General features: G+C 38.3%; 2 protein-coding genes across 3 annotated transcripts in view; one reads left to right on the top strand and one right to left on the bottom strand.

The window, feature by feature from the left end:
• The window catches only part of ttc38 (tetratricopeptide repeat domain 38), a 46921-nt gene extending 35041 nt beyond the window's left edge, over positions 1 to 11880 (top strand). Inside the window, exon 15 of one of the 2 annotated variants that reach the window (XM_062035782.1) lies at positions 9021 to 11880. The gene's annotated coding sequence lies outside the window, so the exon portion shown is untranslated. Of the gene's footprint in view, positions 1 to 3321; positions 3578 to 9020 lie in introns of those variants that run through there. The other variant, XM_062035781.1, reaches the window with a different exon arrangement.
• Positions 259 to 14504, bottom strand: part of tspan33b (tetraspanin 33b) — a 72240-nt gene continuing 57994 nt past the window's right edge. Inside the window, exons 6-8 of the mRNA XM_062035783.1 lie at positions 14194 to 14322; positions 5347 to 5508; positions 259 to 558 (exon numbers count right to left, since the gene is read on the bottom strand). Of these exons, the coding sequence (XP_061891767.1) occupies positions 490 to 558; positions 5347 to 5508; positions 14194 to 14322 (360 nt within the window). The 3' untranslated portion in view covers positions 259 to 489. The remainder of the gene's footprint in view (positions 559 to 5346; positions 5509 to 14193; positions 14323 to 14504) is intronic.

Raw genomic sequence — 14504 nt, 5'->3', positions numbered from 1 at the left:
CACTAATTCTATTCTTTGACTCTTAATGTTTAACCACCATTCATCGCCTCTCTGAAACATTTTACTCTCCCGTTTTCTTAAAATCTCACTCCAAAGTTATGACATCTTGTTTTACTTTGCAATCCTCAACCCCCATTCTTGTGTTGTTAGTGTTCACCACTGGTGGTGTGGTGTGCAAACATATGAATGAAATCAAATCTCTCAGAAACACACTATATTAATGTCATTCTTTTCCGATAGTGTCAATTAAGATTGATCGTGATTATATTTGAAAAGGCAGATTTATTCAGATATATGTTCAATTCCATTACATATTTAAAATGGACATAACATAGTTGAATGGCTCACATGTAGAAGAACATGAACAGAGCAGTCATATAAGAGCAATGAAAAAGTGTCCTTGTGAGTGCCTTTGGACTCACTCCAACTGCCATTTACTTCCTCTTCCATTCGTCTTCCTCTCCTTACTTCCTCTTTGTTCGCTCGTGCTTAGGGCAGCGAAGTAATCTCATCTTGGATCTGAGAGATCAGGATCTGGGATAGCACAATGCCTGCAATCTAGAGGACAGCAGCAGCCGCTTTAAATTACTCAACAGGCGCTTGTTAAAATATGCCGCCTGTGCCAACCCTCTCAAGGTCCCTTGGAAGGTTGTCCTAATGCTCATTTGGCAGAGGGATAAAATGGTTGAAAATTATTCTGTTTGGATGTCGTTTGCAATAACAAGAGAATCACTTTTATAGGACAATAAAGCTGTCAAAGTCTTATTGAGCGGAACGTAGCGCACTCGCACCTTTAACTGATTATTCATTCTTGTAACACTGTTCAGTCAGGATGTGCAAGACAAAAAAAGTGCACATCAAAGCACATTGAATGCTAATGAAATGATGTGCCTCCTCTTAACCATTGGAGACCCAATCAGTCTGACGCAAGAGGAATACAATCTGAGTATAGGGACTTCATTAACTTTTACTATTGACAGCGTGTATTTGAATCAGAGCTCAACCTTTACATTCTCCGGTGGATATTACACTCTTTTTCTGTCAATATCTATTTCCAGTGACTGAAATAAATAAAGCCGCTTCCAGGCGGCACATTGTAAAACGTGCGCCTCTGTTTCACATTACAGTGCACTTTCTTGAACTTTAATTAGTAATGTGCATCTGGTTTTATTATCTCTTCAGGCTTGGTTACTGCTATTCAAGGAATACTTTTTTCTAATAAGAGAGGCCAAATTCCATGTTCAGTATTCCCCAAATGTAAATGAAAGTTGTCTAAGGCTCAATGTGCAGCAGAAAGTGAGTTTGTGTGTGTTTTAGTTCCTAGTAGGTGTCCCGAAAGTGTTTAGTAGGCCTGGGCGATATGACCTAAAAATAAAATCTCAAATTTTTTCACAAAAAATTTGATTTACAATCTTTTCCGTTTTTTCCCCTACATTTTAAAGAAACCAATGAGTACAAAGGATAGAGATCATTCAAAACAAGTTTTTTGGGCAAAATTCTAAATTGTACCGTATTTTCGGGACTATAAGGAGCACTTAAAATCCTTTTCTTTTCTCAAAACTCGACAGTGCGCCTTATAACCCGATGCGCCTAATGTACAGAATAAGTTTGGTTGAGCTTACTCACCTCGAAGTGATTTTAGTTGGTACATAAGTGTGACCAGTAGATGGCAGTCAAACATAAGAGAGAAGTGTAGATAGTCATAGCACTATGATTGCAATATGACTCAAGTAAACACCAACATTTTAATTGTTCCATTGAAAATATAGAACATTACACACAGCGCTCAAAAATGTGTGTGCCTTTGCTAGCATGTCAACAATATTTTGTTTGCAGAAAGATTTAATGATTAAATTCAATATACACTACCGTTCAAAAGTTTGGGGTCACTCAAACAATTTTGTGGAATAGCCTTCATTTCTAAGAACAAGAATAGACTGTCGAGTTTCAGATGAAAGTTCTCTTTTTCTGGCCATTTTGAGTGTTTAATTGACCCCACAAATGTGATGCTCCAGAAACTCAATCTGCTCAAAGGAAGGTCAGTTTTGTAGCTTCTGTAACGAGCTAAACTGTTTTCAGATGTGTGAACATGATTGCACAAGGGTTTTCTAATCATCAATTAGCCTTCTGAGCCAATGAGCAAACACATTGTACCATTAGAACACTGGAGTGATAGTTTCTGGAAATGGGCCTCTATACACCTATGTAGATATTGCACCAAAAACCAGACATTTGCAGCTAGAATAGTCATTTACCACATTAGCAATGTATAGAGTGTATTTCTTTAAAGTTAAGACTAGTTTAAAGTTATCTTCATTGAAAAGTACAGTGCAGTTCAAATCCCAGCCGAGTCATACCAAAGACTATAAAAATGGGACCCGTAACCTCCCTGCTTGGCACTCAGCAACAAAGGGTTGGAGTTGGGGGTTAAATCACCAAAATGATTCCCGGGCGCGGCGCCGCTGCTGCCCACTGCTCCCCAAGGGGATGGGACAAATGCAGAGGACAAATTTCACCACATCTAGTGTGTGTGTGTGACAATCATTGGTACTTTAATCTTTAATCTTAATCTTTTCCTTCAAAAATTTCAATGTGACCCCAAACTTTTGAACGGTAGTGTAAATGTGTGTCATTCTTCCTGCGTATTATACTGACTCATCATGTAGGGGTGGGGGCATACGTTAGCTGGTAGGTGCTTGTCCCTGCTGTCTTTCTATAGCGAGGCACATTATTTAAAACACACATTTTACGTCCAGATGACTGCATTTTCACCAACAAGTGTGAATGTTGTCTGTCTATCTGTGTTGGCCCTGTGATGAGGTGGCGACTTGTCCAGGGTGTACCCTGCCTTCCGCCCGATTGTAGCTGAGATAGGTTCCAGCGCCCCCCCGCGACCCCGAAGGGAATAAGCGGTAGAAAATGGATGGATGGATGGAAGTCCTCTGTATGTCATTTTTGCTCCTGAAAATTAATCTGCCAGTTATTTCCCATTATGTCAATTAGATTTGATTACCATATTTTCCGCACTATAAGGCGCACCTAAAAACCTCCAATTTTCTCAAAAGCTGACAGTGCGCCTTATAATCCGGTGCGCCTTATATATGGACCAATATTGAGCCACAACAGGTCTCGCAACTACGGGATGCATAATGTAACCCCAGCCTCTACTGTAGCGTCTATTCTATGCGCCTTATAATGCGGTGCGCCTTATATATGAACAAAGTTTTAAAATAGGCCATTCGTTGAAGGTGCGCCTAATAGTGCGGAAAATACGGTAATCTGTAGATAACTTTTTGGAACGCCCCTTTTTCTCATTGCCAGACTCAATATGCCACCCGCTCTTGCTGTGACGTCATCTACAGAGCAGGAGTCCACTTCCCCGCATACACAGTGTGGATAAAGGCATGTAAAACTATTATTTTGATCATTTAAATGGGTGTTTTTGTTGCCGTGGTCAATGCTTACTTCAAAACTGATACGATTAAATTTGAGAGCAAAAAATACATATAAGGTAAAATAATCACTTCCCTGCTCCTCCATCTCCATAGTTTGTTTCCTCATGCTCTTTCAGCATTTCCTCAAACATCTTAGAAAAAACATCAAAAGAAGAGGACTACTAAAATAGAATACTAGAGGCTTACCTTGTCTTTCTCAATTTTTTTCTTCATTTGTCCACATATTCTGACTCAGTCTTTCTCCCCTCGAGGGTGCTCTTTAATTTGGGATCGCATTTGACTTTAGTCTTTTACGTTTTTTCCATCCAAACTTAGACCAAAACCCTTTTGTTGGAAATCAGAATCATTGAACACTCCTCTCGTTTGGCCCGTCCCATTTTATGTGAGTCAATTTAACTTCCTCATATTTTCATCAATTGGAACTGTATGCAGGCTGACCCATTCTTTAGTTGTATCGCTACTGCCTGCAGCAATGCATCTGGCAGACATATTCGATAATTCCTTCAAATTATGCATTGAAATATTATGATTCGGGATAAAGATGCCACCAAAACCCATACTATGCAGTATAAAATTGCCTCCAGTCTTCTGTAGGTGACGTCAGCAGGCTGATGCAGACACATTTTGTAGCTAAAAGTTGGCGTTCCAAAATGTGCTGAAATTCTTTAAAAACCAAGCTTAAAATCACTACTGTGTCTATTTAGGATATAATTTTACCTGTAGACATTATTTTTAGGTCATATTAGAGGTGGCCTTTGAATAACTAATTATCTTTTTTTTTGTCATCCTCTTAATATAAATCAACTTGTATTAACATTAAAGTACAAGAAGTTACAGTAATTTCAGTGCTGAGCAAGCCCTAAGCTCCCCGCACATCAGCGTATATACAGTACATCCAGAAAATATTCACAGCGCGTCACTTTTTCCTCATTTTGTTATGTTACAGCCTAAATCCAAAATATAATGCATTCATTTTTGTGCTCAGAATTCTACAGACTATACCCCACAAAGGGTTTTTAATTGTTTTTGCTAATGTATCGAAATTTAAAAAAAAAAAAAAATCACACATGCACAAGTATTCACAACCTTTGCTCAATACTTTGTTGGTGCACCCTTGGTAGGAATTACAACCTCAAGTCCTTTTGAACACGATGCCACACGCTTGGCACACCTATCTTAGAGCAGTTTCGCACATTCCTCTTTGCCTATTCCTCTTTGCTGCACTTTTCAATCTCCATCAGGGTTGATGGAAAGCGTTGGTTTTCATCCTGGATGTCTCTGTACATTGCAGAAAAAACGACCCCACAGCATGATGCTGCCACCACCGTGCAGCTCAGTAGGGATGGCATTGCCTGGTTTCCTCCCAACATGACGCCCGGCATTCACGCCAATTCAACCTTTGTCACGCCAGACCAGAGAATTTGGTTTCTCATTGTCTGAGAGTCTTCCAGGTGCATTTTGGCGTTTTTTTTTTTTTTTTTTACTAAGAAAGGGCTTCCATCTGGCAACTATACCATACAGGTCCTGATTGGTGGATTGCTGCTGAGATGGTTGCTCAAAGATAGGTGTGCCAAGCTTGTGGCATCGTATTCAAAAATACTTGAGGCTGTAATTGCTGCCAAAGGTGCATCAACAAAGTATTGAGCAAAGGCTGTGAATACATGTGATTTTTTATTTTTAATACCTTTGCAAAATTGTCATTATGCAAAAGTGTGAGTAGAATTGTGAGGAGAGAAATGGATTCATTTCATTTTGGCATAAGGCTGTAACATAACAAAATGCGGAACAAGTGAAGTGCTGTAAACACTTTCCAGATGCACTGTATATATCAGGGAGTTGGCAACCTTAAACACAAGCATGTAAAGACTTAAGCATAAGTTGGTGCTGTTACCTGAGGCAGAGCCAAACCCAGCGCGAGGGCTCCCACCAGTAACAGATGGGACTCGATCCACAACACGGCTCCGTCTGCACAGCCTACTGGGTAGATTGACTTGTTTGCCTCCAGGTAGTCCAGGGCTTGCACCCCAAAGCCGCACATAGTGTTGATTACTGCCTGTGTGCCAGAAGACAAACAAAGGCAGTAACTCTTTCCTCAAGTGAAAATGACACTGTGGGATGCCTCCGCTTGTGTCATTCTGCACTGACAAGTATATTAACTGTAGTGACGGCCGGTAGAAGGCTTTGTAAAAGCGTGTATACTGTAGAGAATTGGAATAGAAAGAGAGGAAAGAAAATGACAGCAGAGAAACTGGGAAAATGCAGCAAAGGTTCACGTTCATTTGATGTGACATGCAGGGACTAACAAGTACCAGAGGCACCAGTGCAGTAGCAGTCCACGGCCAGTGGGTAGCAGCACTGCATCAATGCTTCCAGGGTTTGATCCATTGATTTTCCAGTCATGTAAAAAAGGGCTGCTGTGATCCGTTTTCCTGGTAGCTTGATATATATTCAATAACGGTGTGATGGATCTACATGCCCTCTTTAGTTTTCTGACTACGTGAAGGTAAAAAGGAGCTGCCAGTCGTGGCGTCTCAGCATTGCATTTTGTGCAGGGGTCACGTGACGTACCTGTGTGAGAATATGTTTAATCGTGCACGCACCGGCCTTTATTTACTTATATATTATATGTGTGCCGACACACAACCGTCCCTGCACGCAATATTTCCTGCACGGGCAGATGTTGGTGTTTATTGTGGCTAGATAAAATACTGAACCTGGAGGCTAAAGCAGGAATTACTGCCACAGCAAAGCAAGATGAGTAGATCAGCGCTCATAAAGTGGACCTCAGGGTTGCACCATGTTTGTGTTGCCAGCAGCAGTGGTTTCTTCAATTATCAGCGTGTGCTCCGTCAAAAATTATTATTGTGAAGCCGCATCTTTAAAGGAATCTGTCCTGATAACTGTCACTTAACTTGTGCAACATCGAATTAAATTACAGGACAAAACCTAATACGTTCTACACACCGACATTAACACTACGCGGATGATTAGGGCTTTTGCTGATTGTCCACGTGGTCGTCATGCTTTGCAGGTGTTTGACTGAATAAGCTCATCTGTGTTTCTGCTAAACTTTTATTCAGCGGTGAGTCAACATGTCTTTTAATTTGGTTTAGCATCTTCAAGGCCATGTCCATTCAAAAGCCCATAAAGATAATTGCTAATTTAGCCTGGCGTTGAACGCCATCATCATGACAGATTTATGGGCTTATTTCTAAAACGCAATTTAGGTTTATATTGTGACCGAACCTTTTCTCCAAAGATAACGTGTTTAAAGAACATTTGTTTTTGCCAATAAATGTTTTGTTTACTTTCTCATTTGATGCCATAGCGACATAACAGTTTTGAATTCAATCAAACACTTTTCTTTCCCTTTTGACCTTTCAACCTCTTTTTTTGTTGTTTTTTTTACATTTTTCTAGGAACTTTGGATGTTATCCGCAATATAAAAACATGACTATTGAACATACTAAATTGAACGCAATTGTAGTTGTCAATGTAGTGTTTTTGTTTGTTGTGTATACATGATTATTTATAGTAAAACAAAATCTTTACACAACTTGTAATACATTATTTCTTAATATCTAATCATAGATGTACTTTAATTGCATTGTTGTTGGTTCGGTGCCTTATGCACAGCACACTCCCATAATCTACTTCAGGTTACTAAGATTAATACAGTACAGTAAACCCTCGTTTATCACTGTCGATTAGTTTCAGGCCTGTGGTAAATGAGATTCTGCAAAGTAGTAATTGTATATTTTCATAGCTAGAGCAAAAAAAAGATCGAAATGTGACCACAAACCAAAATCGTGTTTAGGGCCCTGGCTACGAATGTTTTATTCATTCCTTCAACAAGAGAGAAACATTGTGCATATTTGCATTTGTTAGACAGAAGCAGTAGAAAGTAAACATTCACACCACTCAGTAGCAATCAATCAATTTAAAGCAGCAGGAACATCATTGAAGGAGTACTTCATTTGCTTCTCGTTTCTCTAAAGTAGGGCTATTCAACAGGCAACCCGGGGCCCAAATCTATAACAGAGCAGCCCGCAAGTTCAGTTCAAAAAATTTAAAAGAAACTAACATTTTTTCTGCTGATTTCTAAAGAACACTAGAGCACTGTTATATACCAGTACATGTCATGTACCAGTTATATAACAGTGATTCTCAAACTGTGGTACGGGTACTATTAGTAGTTTGCAGGCTCCATCTAGTGGTATGCCAAAAAAATCACTTAAATAAGTGATTAGTGTTTATTTTTTATTTTCAAACACAGTGTTACTGTTCAAACTGTGTGTAATGTTACAGTGGTCGAAAATATTAACCATACTTGTTAAAACCCCTGCCTTGTTTTTTAATGAATACCTAGGCCTGCAATGCTATTGTATATTTATGGTGGTGCTTGGAGAGCCAAGTGTTTTCTGGTGGTACTTGGTGAAAAAAGTTTTAGAACCATTGCTGTAGAGGATCTTTGACTAGCTTTTTGTAGTAGGACCTTAAAAACAGCAAAGCACTCTTGTTGCATACTGTATGATCGAACTTTGTGTCTTTTAATGCAACCAAACAAAAAATATTTGCAAACACAAAAGTGTTTGCAAATAGGGATGTCCAATAATGGCTTTTTTGCCGATATTCCGATATTGTCCAACTCTTAATTACCGATACCGATATCAACCGATACCGATATACACAGTCGTGGAATTAACACATTATTATGCATAATTTGGACAACCAGGTATGGTGAAGATAAGGTCCTTTTTAAAAAAAATAATAAAATAAAATAAGATAAATAAATTAAAAACATTTTCTTGAATAAAAAAGAAAGTAAAACAATATATAAACAGTTACATATAAACTAGTAATTAATGAAAATTAGTAAAATTAACTGTTAAAGGTTAGTACTATTAGTGGACCAGCAGCACACACAATCATGTGTGCTTACGGACTGTATCCCTTGCAGACTGTATTGATATATATTGATATATAATATAGGAACCAGAATATTAATAACACAAAGAAACAACCCTTTTGTGTGAATGAGGGAGGGAGGTTGTTTAGGTTGGTACACTAATTGTAAGTGTATCTTGTGTTTTTTATATTGATTTAAAAAACAAAACGATACCGATAATTAAAAAAAACGATACCGATATTTTACGATATTACATTTTAAAGCATTTATCAAGCAAATCTCTATTTGCAAAGAAACAAAACAAATGATTTGCATAAAAAAAGTTTTGCAAGTAGTAAAAAAAAAGTTTTTAACCAACAATTGATTGGCAAACAAAACTTTAAGAAAAAAAAATTATTTGGGAATTTACTGCAAATTTCAGGCTAATAATTGCAGTACATTCTTAACATTTACTGTAATCTATTGCAAAATAACAATTGATTGCTATTAATTGCTAATTTTTACAGCCGTGTGTTGTATTATTACAGTACATTTTGATGACAGTATTTTACTGTGAAAAAATACTGTTGAATGCTGTGAAATCCTGGTCTTTTTTTTTTTTACGGTGCTTGTATTTATATTTTTATTTTAAATTCATTATTTCATCCTTTTTCCAGGTAAAGACGCTAACAAGAAGAGCTCTGCTCTCAATACTACAGTTTTCGACTAAATTTAGAGCTTCCGTACCACTGATTGTGATCACAGCTACATGATAGCTTGCTAACATATTCGACTTGAACCAACGCTAGCATAAAGCTGTTACCTAGGAACCTGAAGCTATACAACAAAACCCTGAGAGTGTGGACACATCTTAAGGGTATCTGATCACACAGAGTGACCTCGAAGACAAAGCTCTGACCAGCACAAGGCACAACAATTGTGGAAATACAGTTACAAGTGCCGCTAGCCGTCGGAGCGAACGACACCAACGTCTTTCAGTTGGACGCTTAGCAACCACGATGGGATGCAGTCCACAGAACAATGTCAGGCAAACACATATGGGCTCACAGATTGAATTGCCAGAAACAGATGACCCTGTCAATTATCTACAATCAAATGTAGAAAATCATCAATTACAGAACAAGAAAGAGAGAAGGGAATATCATAATGATATAAGATAGTTCAGAGAAGAAATGAAGAGTCTGAGAGAGGACAACACAAAGATGCTGCTAGAATGCAACATTGCGCCAACAGTTGAATTCCAAGCAACAATATAACACAGATCTTGAGGACATCAGTGATCTGTAGAATATCAAAGAGGAGATGGCAGCATTGCGCCAATAGTTGAATGCCAGGCAATAGTATAACATTAATCTAAGTAACTACAGTGTTATGGAAAACATCAAAGTGGAGACGGATCAGTTTACAAGACAGAGTGACATGCAGTTAACAACAGAAGAGAACCAAACTACATGGATGCTGCTTCAACAGAGCAACAAGTGGTCAACTTTCTGAACTCAAAGATAATTTATCGTCGTGTGCATTCCACTAAATAGTACAAACAACACCACGGCGGCAGTCATCATCGTAAAGCTTGCCAACAGGAAATCCAAAATGGCATTGCTGAAACAGGGAAAGCAGCTGAAGAGTTTAAATGTGTACAAGAACGAGCACCTCACTAAATGCAATGCTGACATCGCCAAGAATGCACGCGATTTGAGGAAGCGGGGAAAAATTCAGGGAACTTGGAGCACCAATTGCAAGAGTACCTGTTGTCCCAGACATCAAGGATCTGGACAGATATTAAAATTGACAGCACTTCGACAGCAACGTCAACGATAATGGAGTCTGGCGGAAAACAAACCTCTTCGCATCAGGCCCGCAAACGGGTATAATACGGCTCACGAGATGAGTTTGCCAAGTGTAAAAATTTGCTGCATTTTTAAATGAAAGAAACTGCTGTTCTAAATGTGTCCACTGGATGTCGCAATAGCATATCTGTTAGGCAAGCAAATGTACACATCAAAGCGGGGCTGCGGCTCCTTCCCTCGACCCAACATAAAAAAGCTTCCGTTTTACATCTCCTGCTTCAAACACATCGTGCTTTGGCACCCTCATTTTCACAAAATGTTTCTGTCAGAAAAAGACAAAAGTGGACACAGAGTGCGTAGTGTTCCAAGAAATTAAAAATAAACCCTTCTCCTATTAATTTGTGGGAGTAAATAAGAAACCACCTATCTTTGAAGAAAACCTTCCAGAAGGACAACTATCTTTCCACCAATCAGGCTTGTATAGTAGAGTGGCCAGACGGAAGCCATATCTTAGTAAACAGTTTGCCAAAATAAACCTGAAATACTGTCTGACCATGAGAAACAGAATTCTCTGGTCTGATGAGACAAATATTCAACTCTTTGGCAAGAATGCCAGGCATCATGTTTGGAGGAAAACCAACACTTCTCATCCAACCTGATGGAGCTTGAGAGGAATGGGCAAAAGTGCCTAAGATAGGTGTGCCAAGCTAGTGGCATTGTACTCAAAAAGACTTGAGGCTGTTATTGTTGCCAAAGGTGCATCAACAAAGTATTGATCAAAGGCTGTAAGACAACAAGATGTGGATAAAGTAAAGTGTTGTGAATACTTTCCGGATGCAGTGTATTTCATGGATTAATCCTGGGACCAAACTTGTTCAATCTCTGTATACTGTAAGTGACATTTGTAAAGTAACAAAGGACTTAAAGTTATTAATATTTGCTGACGCGTTTAGGAAAGAACACACAGAGCTAATACAAACAGAAGAAATGAACAAATTAAAGTGATGTTTGCACTTTAGAAAATGGATGTATAGATGGATGGTTTGAAAAAAAAAGAAGACTATCTTTAAATCAAATGCCATTTGATAACAGCAGAAGAGAAAGAGAAGTGCAAATGCAAATAGACATTGACAGGGAAGTCAAAACTCAAGGTGTAATAACAGACAAAAAAATGAACTGGAAATCTCATGTAAAAAATATACAACATAATGTGGCAAGAAATACGTCATTAATGAACCAAGCTAAATATGATTTGGATTTGACGCCATTTTCAACTTTAAAAAGGAACAATTACACGTATTTTCAACCATTTTTTTTATTTACACCCTGACTCTCTGAATTCTATTAAGTCACTTTGGGAGTGACTTTGACTTAAGAGTGACCCTGACTGAGGAGAACTGGAGTAGAGTTCATAAGTCTTGTATTTGTGCTAGACACAGCCTTATTCAATGCAAGCTAATACATCGTATTTATTATACCAATGTACAGCTGGCTAAGATGTATGACGGAATATATCGGTGTTATAGACTTAGACTTCTTTTTATTGTAATTCAAATTTGAACTTTACAGTACAGATAAGAACGGAAATTTGTTGCATTAGCTCGTTGTAGTGCAGGATAAAAGAGCAATAATGTGCAGATATAAATAAATATATTACTGTACGGATAAATATATTGCCCTTTTGCATATGCATCCACTTTTATGGATATATGTTATATTGTCTTTATATTCCAGCGAGTTAATCCGTTTTTGGGGGGGAATTGGGGGGATTATTATGATGCGTTCAAGAGTCTTGTGGCCTGACGGAAGAAGCTGTTACAGAACCTGGAGGTTCTGCTACGGAACCTCTTTCTAGAGTCCAGCAGTGAAAACAGTCCTTGGTGGGGGTGGGAGGAGTCTCTGCAGATTTTCTGAGCCCTGGTCAGGCAGCAGCTTTTTATGTGGTTGGTGCCAAAAGTCTCCAGGTAACTTACAGGTAATACGTATATTTTGGCTTTGTCCATCCCTGTGCTGTTTTTGGACTAACATTTTTAATACCATGTCTTTGGTTATTGGCGAAAAGATCGTACCAAATCCTCTCAGCATACTATTTGGAGTAGCCTCTCTGTCATATTTTCTTAGAAAATCCCCCCAAAAACTTGGAAGCATTTACTACTTTGTTGGCTCGAAGACTCATTGTGTTAAATTGGAAGGCTGCAGCGCCTCCCTGCCACACCTGCTGGATTAGAGATATTCTTTGTTTCCTTAAATTGGAGAAAGTTAGGCTGACATTGAACGGTTGTTCTGTGAAGTTCCAGGAAGTATGGGTTGGTTTTGTAAAATATGTAAAAGAGACTGCTCTCCAATGTAATTCCAATGGAAAAGTACTTAAAGGGTAGATCATTGACGAGCCTTTTGTCTGCTTTTGTGTATTGCTGCTCTGTGTTGGAGACACTAAGGAGTGCAGTTGTCTGTGTTTAATGCCACTATTAGCCTGTACTTATTTGACTGATGCATGTTTTTTTAAATTGTTATTTCATTTTATCTTATATATAATTTTTGTGGGTTAGTTTGGGGGAGAAAAAATAACATTTGACATGCTATTAATTGTATTTCTGGACTGCATAAGTCAAAAAGTCCAATAAACAAATATTAACAAATAAAAGAATGAAATTCAGTGATTTGGTGCATTTGCAAACAGCAAACTATGACCTGCTACCCACAATTCTTCTTAACAAAATAGGAGAAATATAACCTTAGAGAAACATTTTATTTCAAACATTTGTATGCACGTACAACACTTAAAACCTTTAGTATATCAGTATGTAAAGTTCAATTATGGAATGGATTAAACAAGGAAATCAAACAATTTACTAAATACAGTCCAGTCTAAGAAACTGTTTAAACTCAAAGTGTTTGCAAAGTACGAAGAAGAAGAATCTTGATAAATATCTTGAGCCTTATCAAAAAATTAGATGATCTTATCTCATAATGAGAACCATAGGTCACGTAATAATTTATTTATGACAACTTTATTTATTGTTTATTTATGTATTTAATAATTATACATTTTATTTATCACTCTGGTGTTTCTAATATATTACAAACAAATATGTTAATAACTGGTATTATATAAAAATGGCGAGGATTAATAGAATAGAATAGAGTTTTATAATTTTTTAATAAGAGTTTAATAAATCATCTCCGCTTCCTCCTACTCCTTTTCGGACATGCAAAAAAAAAGAAAATATGTGATGTTCTACATAGGAAATGAATGCATGTTAAAAACTGACATAACTATAAGCTTAATCATTTTGTTTGGTTGCATAAAATACACAAATGTATCTCCTTAGCTGAATAGACTGCTGTAGCGAAGGGATTATTATGGCTCCATTAATCATTTTGCGATGCAGTCTGTTGAAAATGATGGAAAGCGCCACTCTACATATAAACTGACACTGTGGTCAAAGTAGGAATTGCCACTAAACACATTTTAAGATATTCAACACTGTACTGTGGATAGTGCACCGCCCCAATTTGGCACGTTTCATGTGTCAGGTAAACCATGACAAATGGGGCCATATGAATAGCCTTCCTAGATAAATTATTTTATCCAAATGTAATAACGCTGACAAACATCAAATGTCCGCTGCAGAGGGCACTGGTTTTCAGGAATATACCAAATAAAAATGATAGTGAAGGGAAAAGTTATGGCCAATAAAACAATTTAGTTCAATATCATTGCTCTATGGAATGTTTGTCACTTTCTCTCAAGAAGATGCTGTGAGTCAAGTAACAGAGTGCATGTGCGTGCTTCAAGATGGACCCAACCTTCGCACCTTTCATACATCTCACAGGCTCGCTGAGGCCGCCGTGAAAAGCGTGTTACTCATCCGTGAAAGACAGATCACCTTGAAACTCAATTAGCTCTTCCATTACTTTGAGACAATGCAGTCGGGCAATTATGAGTCTGCGAGGAAGTTGAGGTCGTTTTCGGAACTTAACTTTAAAGCGTGAGGCTGTTTTATTCATTTGCCCATTTGATGGGGACGGCACTCACCTCTCCAGGAGTGGGAGGGCAGCAGGAATAGGGAACGGCGCAGCGCTCTGAGCTGGGGTTGGCTTTAGAACAATTGAAGTACAGGTTCCAGGACCAGTCTGTGTAGTTGTTCCATCCACAACACTGAAACTGTAGAAGGGCATCCACATGCAGTATTTAGAAATATGGAGTGTGCGATGGGGTGCCAGTGTGGATCAGGACAGCCCAAACATTTTGCCTCCAAGGGGCCAAAGTGAAAATGTGCCAAAGGCAGCAGTTTGAAGAAGAGGTGTCCCAATAGAATTTTTTTCACTTCCATAGACTAACGACCA

The sequence above is a fragment of the Entelurus aequoreus genome, linkage group LG24 (genome assembly GCF_033978785.1).
Source record: "Entelurus aequoreus isolate RoL-2023_Sb linkage group LG24, RoL_Eaeq_v1.1, whole genome shotgun sequence".
Classification (NCBI taxonomy): Eukaryota; Metazoa; Chordata; class Actinopteri; order Syngnathiformes; family Syngnathidae; genus Entelurus; species Entelurus aequoreus.
This window is presented reverse-complemented; position numbering and strand designations above follow the sequence as displayed.